The 17,404-nt window shown below is 39.2% G+C and overlaps 1 protein-coding gene across 1 annotated transcript; it reads left to right on the forward strand.

The window, feature by feature from the left end:
- Positions 1–594: 594 nt before the first annotated feature.
- On the forward strand, positions 595–17,176 carry LOC143860435 (uncharacterized). The gene is made up of 3 exons (XM_077371081.1): positions 595–796; positions 16,457–16,661; positions 16,769–17,176. The coding sequence occupies exons 1-3, from the start codon at positions 712–714 to the stop codon at positions 17,055–17,057; spliced, it is 579 nt and encodes a 192-aa protein (XP_077227196.1). The 5' UTR covers positions 595–711; the 3' UTR covers positions 17,058–17,176.
- Positions 17,177–17,404: the final 228 nt, after the last annotated feature.

Below are 17,404 nucleotides of genomic sequence, written 5' to 3' on the forward strand. Positions count from 1 at the left end.
GGAAAATTACAACCATACTAGACCTAGGAAAATTTTTTCATGGGAAAAAAATCTCCATTGTTCTTTTCTCCCTACAAATGCGAAATTACTTGAAATTTTTTTCCATAATTCTTTTCTCCCTACATCGAAACACACCCATAAAATTACCATATAAGATCTTAAGGGTGTTATAAGAATGAAAATTAGGGATTTGCTAGGATGATTTTGTCTTATTCAACTAATTCATATGAGGTGTCTGCTCTCTCATGCAACAACCCGTCTGCGAAATGCTTCTAGGATGGTCCCCAGCAAATCCCTGAAAATTGTTATAAAAATAAAAATAATGGAAAATGATAAATGCGCCCCTTTTCATTACTTGGGATACCGGGTGCACTTTATCTGCAACTTCAAAGAGGCATCTTTACATCACATGGGAAGGATTGAAGGGACCTGATTGCCATTGCAATCGTACCAGCCGTAAATCACATGAGAAGGATTGAAGGGACATATCATTTCCCAAATTATACTAGAAAGCTTCTAAAATGCCCATTTTCTTGCCTTTAAAAAAATAAAATAAAAGGCCTACTGTTTATACATCATTGTTAACAGTGGGGCGCATAATCTTATAGGGGGGCGAAACAATCATCGCCCTATGAAAGGCGTAAAGTCCCAAACAACTAGAAAGCTGTATTTGCCCCCAAAGGGTAGTCGCAATCGGACGGCAGGGGATATATGCCGTCTATTGTGGTCCCAATATTTTCTTCTGCACGAAGTGTCTCTCCCTTTTCCTTCTTGAAGAACCAAGAACTACTTGACGGTAAGAAGCCCTAACCCTAATTTATTGTGAGTTCCCATCTCGAGTCTTCTTGCTTTTTCTTTTCTTCGCGATTTTTTCCCTCGGATTTAAGAATCTCTTTTTTGTTTTGCTTCCCTCTGTATTTTCTGCGAACTCTATACACGGATTTCCTAATTTATGCAATATCATCTGTTTAATTTGATGTGCTTTTGTTTCTTTTGGAGTGTAGAAGGATTGCTAGTTGAAATGGTAATGCCAAATAATAAGATTTGGGGTTTCATCATCTCATACTTTAATTCTTGATTACGCGTTCGGAAACTTTACCATTGCGAGAATAAATTCACCATCCTCCAAAATTTGGAGCTCGTTAGGGTAATTGGGTGTTTTATAATCTGATTTTATGGACTTTCCTGGAGTTTAGGGTATGTAATGGTCGAGTTTATTCAGCATAAAGGGAACATGATCAATGATGATAATTATGTTCTTATGATGCAATTTTGATGCTATGGATGGCTTTTGAGTTCATGAACATAGATGGAATCTTTATTAGATTCCCAATCCCACCATGTACTATGCTTGGGATGCATCTACTTTAACCTTTCCCATTCTCTGGTTGGATTTTTTTGCCATCTGTATCATTGTCGTGTCCGTCATCCTAGGACTCCGTGTGCATCCTAATTCTTCTGAGAGTGTTCCCATCTACCTCTTTGCAATTTAGAAACTCTAGATTTTGTTGAGTACCGACTATAATATCTTTTAGAACCAGATTGTTATGGATTTCCTCTTTTTCATCTATCTTGTATTTGCTTTTGCTCCATAGCCCTGACATTGTATCTAGATGCCCTAAAAGCAAGCTTCAGGGTGGTGGCAATTCAGCATTCCCCTTTAATCATGTTGCATAGCCATAGGTCAGATCTCCAGATCCAGAAGATGTAAGATCCCTTACAAAAAGTGATGATCAATGGTTTTCACATTGTGTTTGCATTGAACAGATGTTGGGTCAATTTACTCTGCCATATCTATCAATGGATGCTTCTTGTTTACTTTCCCTTCAGTAATTATATAAGGTTATAAATACATGATGGGGAGTGTAGCTCTTGAACCAATTAGGCTCGCACCATATTAGTTTAGGTAAGTGTTGCGAATCACATCCAAACATGCTTAAGGATCTCCATTTTTTGTCTTCAAAGTTGACACCCTTTCCCACCATTTTTGAGTTGTGGGATACATCTATGTTCACCATTACCTTTCTCTGGTTGTTTTTCTGTGATTTCCCATCAAGTAGGCGCATATACCTATTTGGGAGAACCAGATTCTTGTTGTTTTCCTTCTTTTTCATATATCATTTGATTTCTCTTGCTATAGCTTCATGAAATGGTATATAGTTGCTGCTGATGCAAGCTCGAGGGCAGTGGGAATTTGGCGTTCTCCTTTAGCTGTGTTGCACGGCCAATGTGTTTCGTCCTTGATGAATCTTTTCTTGGTTCAGCTTGATTGGGAATGTACATAGGACAGATCTTCAAATCCAGGGGGAGTAAGAACAGTACAAAAAGAGATCATCAATGGTTTTCCCATCAGGCTTAAATTAAGCTCTGCCACCATTATCAGTTTTTGCTTCGTGTATTCTTTGACTTGAATTATTTGCCAACTCATAAATATATGGTGGGGAGTTTGGCCCTTGATCCAATTAGACTTGCACCGTCTTAGTTTGGAGTAAGAGTTGCCAATCACATCCAAGCTCTCTTATGAATGAAATATAGGGGTGATTAACGAGTTGTATATGAGGGGATGCATAATCTGACATAAAGCTCTCATGTAGAAGTTGCTGTCTCACAAGAAGCTGATCGCTTTCTATGGCCTCTGGAATCAATTGGTCCATTGCCAACTCCAAATTTTCTTAGAAAGTAGAGAGAGCAGGAGTCAGTAGAGAAAGAGACATGCGTGTCTCGACGACTGTGAATGTCAGGGTTTCCACTTTGTAAACTTTAGTTATAGGGCATTTTGTGTCAGATGTGGCAAGAGTTGATCAACATCAAATAGGGAGACAGCAGATCCTGATGTAGGACTGGGAAGAGAAGTAGAAGAAAGTGGAGAAGAGAGAAGGGAAGAGAAGGAGAAGAATATAAGAAGAATAGGGGAAGAAGAGAAGAGGCGAAGGAGGAGGAAGAAGAAATATGGGGGATAAATTCTCAATCAATCAATTAATCATCAAAAGTAAAAAACTCTAATACATGAGGCCTCTATATATAGGCAATGGAAGTAAAATTCCATGGAAATAAATAAAAGCCCCAATACTAAAAAACTCAACTCAACTCAACCAAGCCTTTGTCCCAAACTAGTTGGGGTCGGCTAATGAATCCTTTAGAAAATTTTAATGAAGAAGGTGAAAGGATCTACCCGGCTCAAATTGACTAAGTCTAATCCTGACACTAGTTGGGTTTGTCTACATGGATCATTTTCTTCCATTCTCTCCTATCTAAGGCCATATTCTCTGTTATGTTCCTAGCCATCAAGTCTTTCCTTACTGTTTCTACTCTAGTTGTTTTCAGTCCGCCCCTCCCTCTTTTTACTCCATCAACTTGGCACGAGTCACTTCTTCTCACCGGAGCGTCCAAAGGCCTACGTTGGATATGCTCAAACCATCTTAAGCGGTGCTCTCTCATCTCCTCCTCAATTGGTGCCACCCCTACCTTTTTACGGATGTCTTCATTCTAGAAACTAAATAGCATGTAAATAAATTCTAGAATCAGATTAGGAAGTTGTGTTGCCGAAACTAAAACCCTAATTTACCTCTTTACTTGTTCATTGGCTGGAGAAGGAGGCGCTAAGAGAGCTCCGAAAAATCAGGATAAGAGGCGGTGCCTCTCTTCGAAGAAGATGGTGACAACAAGAGCTTCCTGCGGATGAGGGTGTTCTGGGTGGTTGCAGCGAAGATGATGGGTTCAATTAAAATAGGGGAAAGAATGTGCTTTTCTCTGCAATTTATGCGTGGGGTTCTACTGCCTCAAGGGGCTGAGTTTTGAGGAATTGGCAACAAGGGTATGGGTTTCTGTGAGCGTGAAAGGAAGGGGACGGTAAGGAGTTAGGGGCTAGTTTGAGTGGGTAAATAAAGGGTTTTTTTGGGGTTAGGGAATCGAGGGCTAGGGTTAAGGTTTAAGGTGAGAGAAGATGGGTTGTGGGTTTGGTGAATGCTTGAGTCTTGAAATATAGCAGATCCGAAGGTTGAAGATGACCGAGTTGGCTGGTGAGTCAACTCGATAGTAACCCGAAAATTCGATCTCTTGATTTGAAATAAAGGTTGTTGGAGAGCTCGGACTGATGTTGGGACTTCGTGGCTGAGACTTGAGGCTTGATGGCGATTCACAGCTTGAGTAGAATTTGCGCTCTGATCTTCTGAGGCTTGGCTCCTTCTCTTTGATGCCTAATTGATGTAGGACCGGGAAGAGAAATAGAAGAAAGGGGAGAAGAGAGAAGAAGAAAAGAAGAGAAGGAGAAGAATAGAAGAAGAATAGGGGAAGAAGAGAAGAGGGGAAGGAGGAGGAAGAAGAAATATGTTGGAGAAATCCTCAATCAATCAATCAATTAATCATCAAAACTAAAAAACTCTAATTCATGAGGCCTATATATAGGCAATGGAAGTAAAATTCCATGGAAATAAATAAAAGCCCTAAAAACTAAAGAAACATGAAAATAAAATCCTAAAAACTAAATAACATGGAAACAAAATTCTAGAAACTAAATAGCATGTAAATAAATCTTAATGGGCAAATATGCCTCTTATTGGGCCTACAATCAGCATCATATCCCCTACCCATTCATCAAAGGACCTGTACACAAATAAATCCAAAGTAGTTAGGCAGAAGGATGGGAAGCAACATGCAAGAGACAAGCAGAGCAGCGATCCTTAGATTTTATGTGGAAGACCTCTCGAGTTTTGGACAAAAGTCTTATTGGATGGTTTTAGAATGTCACAAGGCGGTCTTGGAAAAAAGGAGATGTTATCTTGATTCTTGAGTCAAGAGTTGAGATGTATCTCCGAAGGCTAAATTGTCGTGTTCATATTTTTTTTCCACTGATGGGTATCTCAGGTTTGAAGAATATAATAGAGAAATAGTGGAAGGTTAGAGGAACCGTGAAAGTTCACTACCTAAGCAGATTGGGATCACGCCCTCAATGACCCTATACCCTCTCCTCCTTTTCTTTCCCTAAGATGGTCCCATCTTGATCTCGAGCTCCGTCTTTGTTTAGGTTCCCAGTCTTTAGAGTCCCTCTATGCATTTTGGAAGCAATAATTCAAGCGATGAGCAAAGCTGCAATCCTTAGTTATGATGGGGAAGACCATTCCAGTTACGGGAAGAAATCTTACTGGGTGGTTTCAGAACGTCACAAAGTGAGTTAAAAAAGAGGGAGGTGATGTATTGATCCCTGATTCAACAACCAATACGTATCTCAAAAGGCTTAGTAGGTGCGATCTTTTATGGTAGCGAACCAAAATTTCGTTTCGTTCCGAATTTCGTTCGATTTCGGAAATTTCAGAAGAAATTCACCGAAATCTCGAAATTTGGGATTTGGAGAACTGTGAAGGTTGTTGAATGGAAAGTTTGGAGAACGTAACCCCTATCCTCGATCAATTCGATGAATGGAAACCTTTAGAGCCAATGGAACCGTGTTTAGAAATTGCACCTTAAGCATTTTTTTTTTAAACGGCACACATTCTATTAGAAGGAAATGAAGAAAGCTCCATGATCGAGATGATAAGAGATGCAAAGAAAAGTGGCAAAAACAAAGAGAAAAGCAATAGATGAGAAATCTAGGGGGAAGGTAATAAAAAATCTCCAAACTCGTCCCATGAACTCCTAATCTGGTGAGCTGGTCAGCCTCACTCACTAATAGCCAATTGTCGAACACGATGGAAGCGAATTGAGTGACCCTCCACATGATCCATGATCTCATCAATTTAGTGTTTCAAAATGCTGATGGGGGTCAAAACATGGCCAAAGCAAATCCTAGTTGACTCGGCATGATGCGGTGGAGTACTCAGTTGACGCGGTCATAACTCAGGACAGTCATAGGAGTTTCGATTGACTTTGTAGGGAAAAATGTGGACTCAGACAAGAACACAACCAAGGTAAAAAGGGGCTGACTCAGGAGAGTCCACGATAACATGGGGGAGTTTTGAAACTATGCATCAATCAACTTCGCAAACCACCCACCGATGAGGCTAACGAACATCCATACGTTGAGGGAGTTTCCTCCCTCTACGATTATCCTATCCAAATCACTTTTGTCAGTGATCCTGATTTGCTGCAACACCGCCCACTTCCGCCTCATTGGAGTCCTTAACCCCAATAGGTCTCAAAAAGCCCATCTTGTCGATCATTCCAAATTTCTGAGAAGACCTCCCACTCCTGTTGGTGCATGGTCACTACCTCGAGTGCCGACTGCTGCTACAATGTTTTAAAAGACCCTCTTCTCTTCCTTTTCCCAGGACCCGTTAAACTGACCATCTCCTTCATTCTAACCCAATGTGGTTTTGTTCGTTTAGTCACTCTTAGCCGGTTCCTTAAGTTTCAACCATTGAACATGTGAATCTTAAAATTTCAAGTATCTATCTCTGGGAGGCATCGCCATATCCTATAGCGCCGGTCCCTTCGGACCAGAAACCTGTTCATTTTCTTCCCCAGGTGGCTATAATTCTGAATATGAGAGTATGGTTACCTTTCGGGAAAGCAAGATCCATTTTAACATCCTTATATCATTTCCCTTTCAAATTCCCTTTCAACATCCTTAGACCATTCTTGAGAGTCCATATTAGGAGGTGTCCTCCCCCAACCGAAGAAGAAAAGAGGTTTTTCAACATCTTGACGAATGAATCATCGCACAACGCGCTTTCTTTCTTTGCATCAGCAAGTGGCTGAAGCATCCTAACCTTCCTGACCTCATAAAAAATGGGTGGTCTCCAGCCAGTCATTTGCTTGGTTTGTCTTGTTTAAGAAGCTTCAATTTATCAAGAGGGAGGGATGGAGGTTTCCCTCTAGGGGATACAATCTCAACTTTCTCTAAGCTAGAAGAAATCTCCTTTCAGCATCTGTTAAGATCTGAGCTAGACCAAAATTTGAAGTAGGAGAGTATCCTCACCCAAGAGATAATGATCGAGATGATTTTAGGGTAAACAAAGAGAGCCTTTGACAATATTTTTAAAACGATTGGCATTCCTCTCCTTCCAAAGGAATTGAACTAAATAGTCGCAACCAAGGTCATCCTTTTTTAGGCTAAGGCGCAAATTACCAACGGTTCAGGAGGTCCGCCAAGTGAAGAGGCAACACCCAGAACATCCTGATCCTTCCATGGATGCAGCACCACACCTCTCTAGAGCATACTTGCAGTGGAGGAGCAGATGATCTACAGTTTCACCGGTCTCTACACAAAGAGCACAATGGTTGATGATCAGGATCTTTCGTTGACGCAAGTGGTCAACCATCATAATCTTCTTTCGTTTACACAAGTGGTCAACCATCATAATCTTATCCTGGAAAGTAGTTCATCCGAAGGCACACACTCTAGGTGGAGCCAGGATACTTCAGACTCTAGACATGTGCGGGGAAAGTGGGCTAGAAGCAATACAGAGGAAAACAAACTTTATGCTAAATGTGTCAGATGTACTCCATATTCAAACCCTTCTATCTCTGCCAGCATTTCCAATGTAGATGGATGAATATGAAGAAGTTGGACAATTCTGTCAACCTCGTTGTCAAAGAAATTTTGCCTGATGTTAGCCATTTAAGAGATAAAACCTACTATCCTCTCAAAACAATCTTGCACAAAAGCTTCTTTATTGGAGACCAGCAAAATAGGTCAGCGAACATATCCATTAGGGAAGTCCCTGCACACCAGATATTATGCAACCTAACTCTGTCCTTTGTATACATCAAAGGTTGAGCTTTCGAGGATTGGTATAGGCAAACCCAAAAACTCTGTCCTTTGTATAAACTCTAAACCAGAATTGTCGAAAACACTCATGGGAAGTGGGAAAGTAGTGGTGCAACTTGGGTCGGGTCGGGTTGAGCTTCTGCTAAAAAGTGAATAGGAATCAACCCGAACCCGGCCCGATTTTAAGGAAAAAGCTCAACCGGAATTCCTGAAAACCGACCCAAGTTGCACGCCAATGGAAAGCATGTTTCGGAAGCGGGAAACGCGCCACTTCCCCGAAATGCGGGAAGCGCGTTTCCGAAACATGGGAAGTGCATCTCCTAAATCGGGGAAGCCTGCTTCCCAATTACCCGGGGAAGCACGTTTCCTAGTTCCAAGGATTTTCTTTTGTTAAATGTTGCTACTGTAAGCTCCTTATCCTGTATTCTTGTTCTAAATGCTATTATCTCTTGGGATGGGGTTATACATGCAATAGTTTTGCATAAATTGGGGAAGCCTGCTTCCCAATTACCCGGGGAATCATGTTTCCTAGTTCCAAGGATTTTCGTTTGTTAAATGTTGCTGCTGTATGCTCCTTATCTTGTATTCTTGTTCTAAATGCTATTATCTCTTGGGATGGGGTTATACATGCAATAGTTTTGCATAATATTCTGAATGTTTCCAATCTTTAGTTAAGATATTGAACAATTTTTTGTATATAGGGCATGTGAGATGAATTTCTTTTTACCCATCTTACAATTCTGTATTTATGTGCTTACATATGGGATTTCTCTACATGATTTGGAAATTTCAAGCCCTTGCCTTTTTTTTTGCACAACACATGTCAAATACTTCATTTGATCTATTTATATATTGGTGCTTTGCAAAATTTATTGTATCTATTGTTCCTGATAAATTTATTCGAAAAGTTATTTGGAGTGGTTTGACTTCCTCCCTCCGTGAGAGTAGAATTTCTCCTTTTTTGTTTTTCCTGTTTTTGTGTTTCTTGTTCTCTTGTAGCGGTCCTCCTTGTCCCACTTTCTCTTTTCATTAATGATATTTCCCTGCCATTTCAAAAAAAAAAAAAAAAAAAAATTATTCGAAAAGGTACGTTGCAAATATAATGGTGTCTTATATTCGCAGGGAATTTGAATTTACTTGTTTTTAAATGTTGTCATTTTCTCAATTTTTTTTCACGCTTCCTTGTTGCTTCCTTTTGTGCTTCCCCGTCGCTTCCCTTCACACTTTGCGTCTTCCAAAAGTCTTCATTTCCCACTTTTGCTTCCTTCTTTTGCTTCCATGCTCTAAACCTGATACCTTCAAGGAACTTTTTCTTGGGTCTCAGTGTGTCTCTCCACAATGTCAATCGTCTGTTTCTGAATTATCATTAGACATACAATTTCAGAACAAGACCCGTACTTACTTTCACTTACTTTGGTCCAAGGGTGATTCCCGTCCTCCCCAACCCTCCACTACCACTTACCAATTAAGGCTTTATTGACGAGTCCTAAATTTTGAATTCCTGACCTGCCAGAATTGTAGTTCTCTAGCTAGAGGTATAGGATTGGGTGCATGGCGGTCGATTAGTTCGTTGTATAGAAGGTTCTGTGTGGGGATTGAATTCTAAGTAGGAGTGGAAAGGTATAAGATTTAAGGACCTTGGTTTATTGAAGACCATTTGTGCCACGCTTACTTGATCCTAGATAGAATATTTAATAATTAAAGGACAAGTGTTAAGTGATTGCTACGAAGCGTGTTAGGAAAGGTGGTTTGGGAGTGGATCTTAGGGGAGGAACCACAATATGGGGAGACTGATTGTCTCTTATCCTTGCTTAGATCATTGCAAGAAGAGAATTTGGTGTAGGGATCATCCGAGTTAGATCTGCATCAAGTCTTTCTTTTCTTTATCACTAGCATCTCTAACACGTTCATCCTCTATATCTATTGTGTGAATGTGTGCCAGTCCCCACAGGGTGGAGGCTTTTTGTTGCACCGTAGTTGCTGAAAGGTTGAACACTTGTGATTTGCTGAAAATTTAAAAGTTCAGACTCACTTCGTCCTCATCCATGTGGACTTTACCCATTGGTGTTGACCATTGACCACACTTTTCTTAACACTCCAGAGCTCTCTCGATTCCTAGGAAGGTGTAAAAATTTTGAGTACCTAACAATTTTCCACAAGATGCTATCAAAACGTTCACTTATAAAATCTTTCCAGATTCCACCTCTATCTTTTACTCCTTAAGAATCTTCGAATCTCATGGTTAGTATTGTTCCATTGCTGTTATTTTTGGGTTATGGCCTTCTGTGCTCCCTCCCAAAAGTATCTTCAGTTCCTTGTTCTTTCTTGGTGTTGTTTGGTTGAGAAGAGTATCAGTTATAGATTGAGTTTGTTAGTTGCAATCAGATATGTTCAACTGTATCTCTTTACACTCCCCACATCTTGGATAGGAGGCATTAGCGTATGATATAGTGTGAAGTGTTAGGTCGAGATTGACCATTGTCATATGATCTAGTGTATTTTTTGGGCATTGATGGATTTTCATGGTTGTTTGAGTACTCATATTGGTCCGATTTTGCAATTCAGAGCACTCTTTTGAAGCTTGAGGGCCTGGAATCATAGCGCTTTATCCTTAGTCTACGGTGGTTTGATTAGATGACATGTGTCCATGTATAGTTGTCATCATTGTTGTCAAGACTGCTGATGGGTTCCATTACACTCGTATGAGATGTGCACAGCCTCTTCCATGCAGTGATTTTGATGGTTTGAGGTATAGATTTTTTGCTTTTCAGTTAGTGGTGTATAAAATCACGAATTGGCACTTTGATTCGATATGCAGAGTACATGATTGAATAATGATGTGCCAATCTTTTGTTGTATATGATGCAGCATGACCTGTATCTGTAGTTTACCCTAGTGCAGGTTTTTTGTCTTTTTAACCTACATATTCACATGGTTCAGGCACCTTTCTGGTCATTGTATGCAGGAGAATAGGGCGTTTAGGTTGCTGTTTTCTATTTTGTTGGAAAATTTATTCTTTTGTGAGTGAAGGGCATTATAATAATTTTACATGAACGACATAATATCCCGGGAGTTTCTAAATAGTGTCAGAAGTTGTACTATCCTTTTTAATAAAATTTGCTGTATGGTTTTCCAGGCTCACTTTGTAGCATTTTTTAGAATAGTTTGGATTTTTTTCAAAAAAAATTTTGGGGTTACTTTTGGATGTTTTTTTGCAAGTTCTACGTATTGAAAGTGACTATTAGAGTGGTGCTTTCCCTATGTGAGGTCCTTTTTGGTTCAACATTAGGTTATACCTTGTTATTTGGACATGCATTTTAGACGTTGCCATTCGATGATTGATGCATGATGTACCAAATTGTGAATGGCTGCTTGTCTCATTACTTGTTCACAATTTGCCACTGCTTTAGACTGTTATATTTGTCTCTGAATATTTTCATATAAAGCTTTATTCTTTTGTGAGTGAAGGGCATTATAATAATTTTACATGAACGACACAGTTCCTAAATAATGTTGGAAGTTGTTTCATTTTCTTTAATAAAATTTTATGTATAGTCCATTTCAATTTTTTTTAATGTATAGTTTTCTAGGCTCTTTTTTTGGATATTTGTTGTGATAAATTTTATGGGTTACTTTTGGATGTTTTTATGCTAGTTCTACGTATTGAAAGTTAACTATAAGAGTGGTGCTTTCCCTAATTCCCTATGTAAGGTCCTTTTTGTTCAACATTAGGTTATACCTTGTCATGACGACATTCATGTTAGAGGTTACCATTCAATGATTGATGCATGATGTACCAAATTGTGAATGGCTGCTTGTCTCACTACTTGTTTACAATTTGCTCTTTGGACTGTTCTGTTTGTCTTTGAATATTTTCATTTAGTAGGGGGTACTTCTTATCATTTTGATACTGTTTTTTAATTTATCAGAGTTCTATATATTGTTTCGGGAGCTTGTATCCTCAGTTTTCTAGTTTTTGGTAAAGATATAGACTCGTTCCTTTTCTCCTTGAAGTGAATTTTAGATTGTTTGCCTCATAGCTCCAATATAGTTCTCCCTGGGATGAATTAGGTAATCCTCTTCTTTTCACTTATTTTGAAAATTGGAAATCCTTGTTAATTTTTCAGTTTTGACCAATTAGTCTATGCGAGTTCATTTAACTCCAATATAGTTCTCCCTGGAATGAATTAGCTAATCCTCTTCTTTTCACTTATTTTGAAAATTGGAATTCCTAGTTAATATATCAGTTTTGACCAATTAATCTATGTGAATGCATGTACAAAATTTGTCCAAAGTTGGGCCAAAAGGTTGTTTCCCATTGATTTTTGGGACCAAACAAATTTTTTGGGAAAATGCATATCTGAGAAACTTGGCTTTGTGCTTGAATTAATAGGGTAGCTTAAATGGACAAATTTATTTGGAAATTTGACTTTAAAGCTCAATATGGATTAGGGTATGATAGAGTGAAGAACGGCTTTTCATTTGATGATGTGAAGTGGTTTGGTTCTAATGAAAAAGGGAGCTGGTATTGGCACCCTCTTTCTTCTACTAGAATGCAAACTAATGCGGTCTTTTTGAATTGACAAGTGGAGTTCTTTACAATACATGGACCAAAATGCCTCTCTTTGCGAAACGAGAGAAGAGTGAAGAAACCAAAGAATGAGGAAAGAGGAAGAAGAAGAGACGAGAATAGAGAAGAGGGGAAAAATGAGTAGTAGAAGAGGAGAAAGTGGGAAGAGGTGGAATCATTGATATTTAATTTTATCTAGAGATACATGATTAACCAAGTGGGGTCACAAAATCGACTCTAATGCAAATTACTACCTCTATGCACTTTCTCAATTTCGTAAATAGGAGATGATGGGTGATGGAAAGCATACTGAAAATACATGATTGCATGTGTAATGAATTCCAAGAATTTATGTAGGCCTAAGTTTTAAATTCCGTTTCGTTCGCAGTTTCGTTTTGGCTACCGGAACAGAACGTTTCGGTGTTTCGTCTATTTCGTTCCGCTCCGGCGGTGAGGGAATTTTTTTTTTTTAAAAAAAAAGTTAAAAATATGAAAAAAAATCCAAAAAAATTAGAAATTGTTAGAAAAATATAAGAAAAAATTAAATGAACTAAAAGACATATTTATTAGTTAAAAAACAAAGTTTACTACAACTAAAACATAAAAAGTAGAACATATAAGAAAAAAGCCAAATACATCTTTAAATTACTGCCATCCACATCTCAGATAATCTCTAAATCTAAAACAGCGTGGTGGTGAATCGAATGGTTGATGATCATCATACTCAACCGAGTGGTAGCCCTCATCATCGCCGTCACCACCATCTCTAGGAGGAGTGTCTTCAAGGTTGTCGTCGTCGGCCCCAGCTACTCTAGAAGGCAATTCAGTATTTTCCTAGCCAATGTCGGCTGGCGTTAAAATAACTTCTTCATCTTCCGCAACCCAATACATCATAATATCTAGGTGATCTATACTCAGTGGGTCTCTAGTAGTAGAAGATCTTCTGTTTAAGTCCCTGAAAAGAATGTTTAACACAAATGAGTAAGTACTACTTAAAATTTAACTTTAAACTTATTGGGTGAAATATGAGAAGATTGATTTCAATTCAATTAAGTATCATACCTTTCTCGAAACTTGAGGTTGTAATGGACAAACAACAAGTCATTCAACCTCTGGTGCTTCAACATGTTTCTCTGTGCGGACTAAATATGCTCGAAAGTGCTCCAGTTTCCTTCCCTTCACATCCAGTAGCACTACAGGTTTGACTGAGAATTCTGACGGCGAAACTCTGTAAGTCCAGGACGTCATTTCCAAACTAGTTCCATCATGCAACTGTAAAGTAAATAATAGTTAAGCATTTACTTGTGGAAATTTTAAATGAAATATATTTAATTAAATGAATAAACCAATATTCATGGTCCAAATCTGCCTCGGTTGCAGATTGCCATCTTCATTGCAAACATACTGAAAAATAGAGCAGGGTTAAGAAAGTATCCCACTGCATGGAGGGGATTGTGAAGCTGTTTGTCTCATCTTTGGTCAATAATCCTCCGTAAGGGAGCATAATCTGACTTTTTGTTCCTTAGCCTAGCCTTGATGTTTTCTTCGACCCTATCCATGGCCTCATATAGGTAACCCATTGCCAATTTGTCTTGCCGGTTTACCGAATGTAGCATCCCTCACCAGTGGCTCGCTGATGTTTAAAATAAGCTTGCAGTTTTCCTAAAATTGTTTGTCCAATACTATACTCTATCTCTTTACTCAATTCGTGTCGAACATGCCTACTAGCAGCATACTTATCAGACACGAAGATCTGTTGTAGGGCTTTCCTATGAAGCACCAGACTTTGTATGCTAATGAAATTTGTAGCAAATCTGGTCCACGCAGGACGACACAAGTCTTTCTCACCTGTGAATTTCTGTCTCATCAAATTCAGTAAGCTTGCGTGGTTGTAGATAAAGCTCGTAACCTTTCGAGCCTCGTCAATTGTGCTTTCTATTAGAGGAAACACATCCGGTTTGCCTAGGTGCTCTAAGATCAGGTCTAAAGAATGGGCTGCAAACGGGGTTCAGAAGGTGCCTATTTGATTTCTAATTTCTTCCCAGCAGCTTTATAACTTGGCTCACTATCAGTTATAAACTGCACTACATTTTGCGACCTACTTCCAAAACAATCTCATCAAAAATTGTGAACAACGCATCAACATTTTCACTACTCCATATGCATTAATGGATTTTAGAAAAACTACTCATTTAGGACAATACACCAAAAAGTTAATTAAAGCACGTTGTTTGGTGTCATTCCATCCATCGACCATAATGCTACAATCACTAGTTCTCCATGAATTCTTAACTTACCCCAAGTAGCTGTTTACTTTTTCTACAGTTTTCTTCAATGTGCCCCCCTTAAATCGTGAAAAGCAGGCGCCTTATAACCTAAGCCTACTGCATTTATAGCATTAAACATCGGTTGCCAATATGGTGGATTGGCAACATTGAAAGGCAGGTTTGTATCATAGCAAAGCAACTGCCATATTTGCCCGATTTACGGTTTCTTTTGTTGCCAAAACACTCTTAATGCCTGGCTGGGATCCAGGAGGGGGATGAGGATGAACCGATGAGACCACCTGCGCCTAGGCATAAGGGGAAAGAAGCTGTTGTAGAACCAAGTGGGCAAAGAGTAAAAAGAAGGGTCTTGTACGGGGGTTGGGAGATTTTTTTGTACCACGAACAACCCCTGGATTCCAGCCACGCATTAAGAGTGCTTTGGCAATAAAAGAAACCGTAGATCAGGCAAATATGACAGTTGGCATGCTTTGCTATGATGCGAACCTGCCTTTCAATATTACCAATTCACCATATTGGCAGTCGATGTTTGATGCCATAAATGCCGTTGGCTCAGGTTATAAGGCGCCTATTTTCACGATTTAAGGGGAGCTTATTGAAGAAAACTGTAGAAGAAGTAAACAGCTACTTGGGGGAAGTTAATAACATGGAGAACTAGTTGTTGTAGCCTCATGTTATAAGGCGCCTACTTTTCACGATTTAAGGGGGGCTTATTGAAGAAAACTGTAGAAGAAGTAAACAGCTATTTGGGGGAAGTTAAGAACATGGAGAATTAGTGGTTGTAGCATTATGGCCGATGGATGGACAGACACCAAACAACGTGCCTTAACTTTTTGGTGTACTGTCCTAAATGAGTAGTTTTCCTAAAATCCATTAATGCATATAGCGTAGTGAATAATGTTGATGTGTTGTTCGCAATTTTTGATGAGATTGGTTTAGAAGTAGGTCCGGTAAAATGTAGTGCAGTTTCTAACTGATAGTAAGCCAAGTTATAAAACTGCTGGGAAGAAGTTATAAATCAAATATGGTATCTTCTTTTGGACTCCGTGTGCAACCCATTGTTTAGACCTAATCTTAGAGCACCTGGGCAAGCCGGAAGTGTTTCCTCTAATAGGAAGCACAATTGACGAGGCTCGAGAGGTTACGAGGTTTATCTACAATCACGCAGGCTTTCTGAATTTGATGAGACAGAAATTCACAGGTGGGAGAGACTTGTGTCGTCCTGTGTGGACCAGACTTGCTACAAATTTCATTAGCATACAAAGTCTGGTGCTTCATAGGAAAGTCCTACAACATATGTTCGTGTCTGATGAGTATGCTGCTAGTAGGCATGCTCAACACGAATTGAGTGTAAAGATAGTGAGTACAGTGTTGGACAAACAATTTTGGGACAACTGCAAGCATATTTTAAACATTAACGAGCCATTGGTGAGGGTGCTACGTTTGGTAGACTGACAAGACAAACCGACGATGGGTTACCTATATGAGGCCATGGATAGGGTCGAAGAAAACATCAAGGCTAGGCTAAGGAACAAAAAGTCAGATTATGCTCCCTTACGGAGGATTATTGACCAAAGATGGGGCAAACAGCTTCACAGTCCCCTCCATGCAGCGGGATACTTTCTTTACCCTACTCTCTTTTCCAGCCCTACTTTCTCCAAGCATCATGAAGTCACCATAGGTTTGATTGAATGTGCTAATCGATTAGTACCTGTTTAAGGTACGCATGACACCATCACCAGTCAGCTATCTGGAGTCTACCAGTATGTTTCCAATTAAGATGGCAATTCGCAACCGAGACAGATTGGGACCATGTATATTGGTTTATTAATTTAATTAAGTATATTTCATTTAAAATTTCTACAAGTAAATGCTTAACTATTGTTTACTTTATAGTTGCATGGTGGAACCAGTTTGGAAATGACGTCCCGGATTTACAGAGTTTTGCCGTCAGAATTCTCAGCCAAACCTGTAGTGCTACTGGATGTGAAAGGAACTGGAGCACTTTCGAGCACATTCACTCTGCAAGGAGAAATAGGTTGGAGCACCAGAGGTTGAATGACTTGTTGTTTGTCTATTACAACCTCAAGTTTCGAGAAAGGTATGTTACTTAATTGAATTGAAATTAATCTTCTCATATTTGACCTCTTAAGTTTAAAGTTAAATTTTAAGTAGTACTTACTCATTTGTGTTCGACATTCTTTTCAGGGACTTAAATAGAAGATCTTCTACAAGTAGCGACCCAGTGAGTATAGATCACCTAGATGTTATGATGGATTGGATTGCGGAAGATGAATATGTTATTTTAACGTCAGACGACATTGGCTGGGACGCAGATCTTCTAGAGTTGTTGGGGCCGACGACGACGACGCAAACCTTGAAGACACTCCTCCTAGAGATGGTGGTGACAGCGATGATGAGGGCTACTAGCCGGTTGAGTATGATTCTCAACCATTTGATTCACCACCACGCTGATTTAGATTTAGAGATGATCTGAGATGTAGCTGGTTGTGATTTAGAGATGTAGTTGGCTTTTTTTTCTTGTATGTTCTATTTTTTTATGTCTTGGTTGTAGTAAACTTTGTTTTTTAAGCAATAAAGATGTCTTTTAGTTCATTTAATTGTTTATTATTTTTTGTAACAATTTCTAATTTTTGTGGGTTTTTTTTCTCCATATTTTTAACTTAAAAGAAATAAAATAAAAAAATTTCCCTCGTCGGAGCGGAACGAAAAGTTTTGAGCAGAACGCCAAACGAAACGTACAAAATACCAAAACGTTCCGTTCCGGTAGCCAAAACGAAACGGCGAACGAAACGGAATTTATAACTTAGTATCTCATGGTAT

The sequence above is a fragment of the Tasmannia lanceolata genome, unplaced genomic scaffold (genome assembly GCF_043159265.1).
Source record: "Tasmannia lanceolata isolate RefF3 unplaced genomic scaffold, GAP_Taslan_0.1 ptg000037l, whole genome shotgun sequence".
Taxonomy (NCBI): Eukaryota; Viridiplantae; Streptophyta; class Magnoliopsida; order Canellales; family Winteraceae; genus Tasmannia; species Tasmannia lanceolata.

Bases quoted from the DNA above. Each gene is read 5' to 3' on its own strand.
- LOC143860435 (XM_077371081.1), top strand. From the start codon at position 712: ATGCCGTCTATTGTGGTCCCAATATTTTCTTCTGCACGAAGTGTCTCT. The intron at 797-16,456 runs GTAAGAAGCCCT...TTTACTTTATAG, and splicing joins GAACCAAGAACTACTTGACG to TTGCATGGTGGAACCAGTTT. The intron at 16,662-16,768 runs GTATGTTACTTA...CATTCTTTTCAG, and splicing joins AACCTCAAGTTTCGAGAAAG to GGACTTAAATAGAAGATCTT.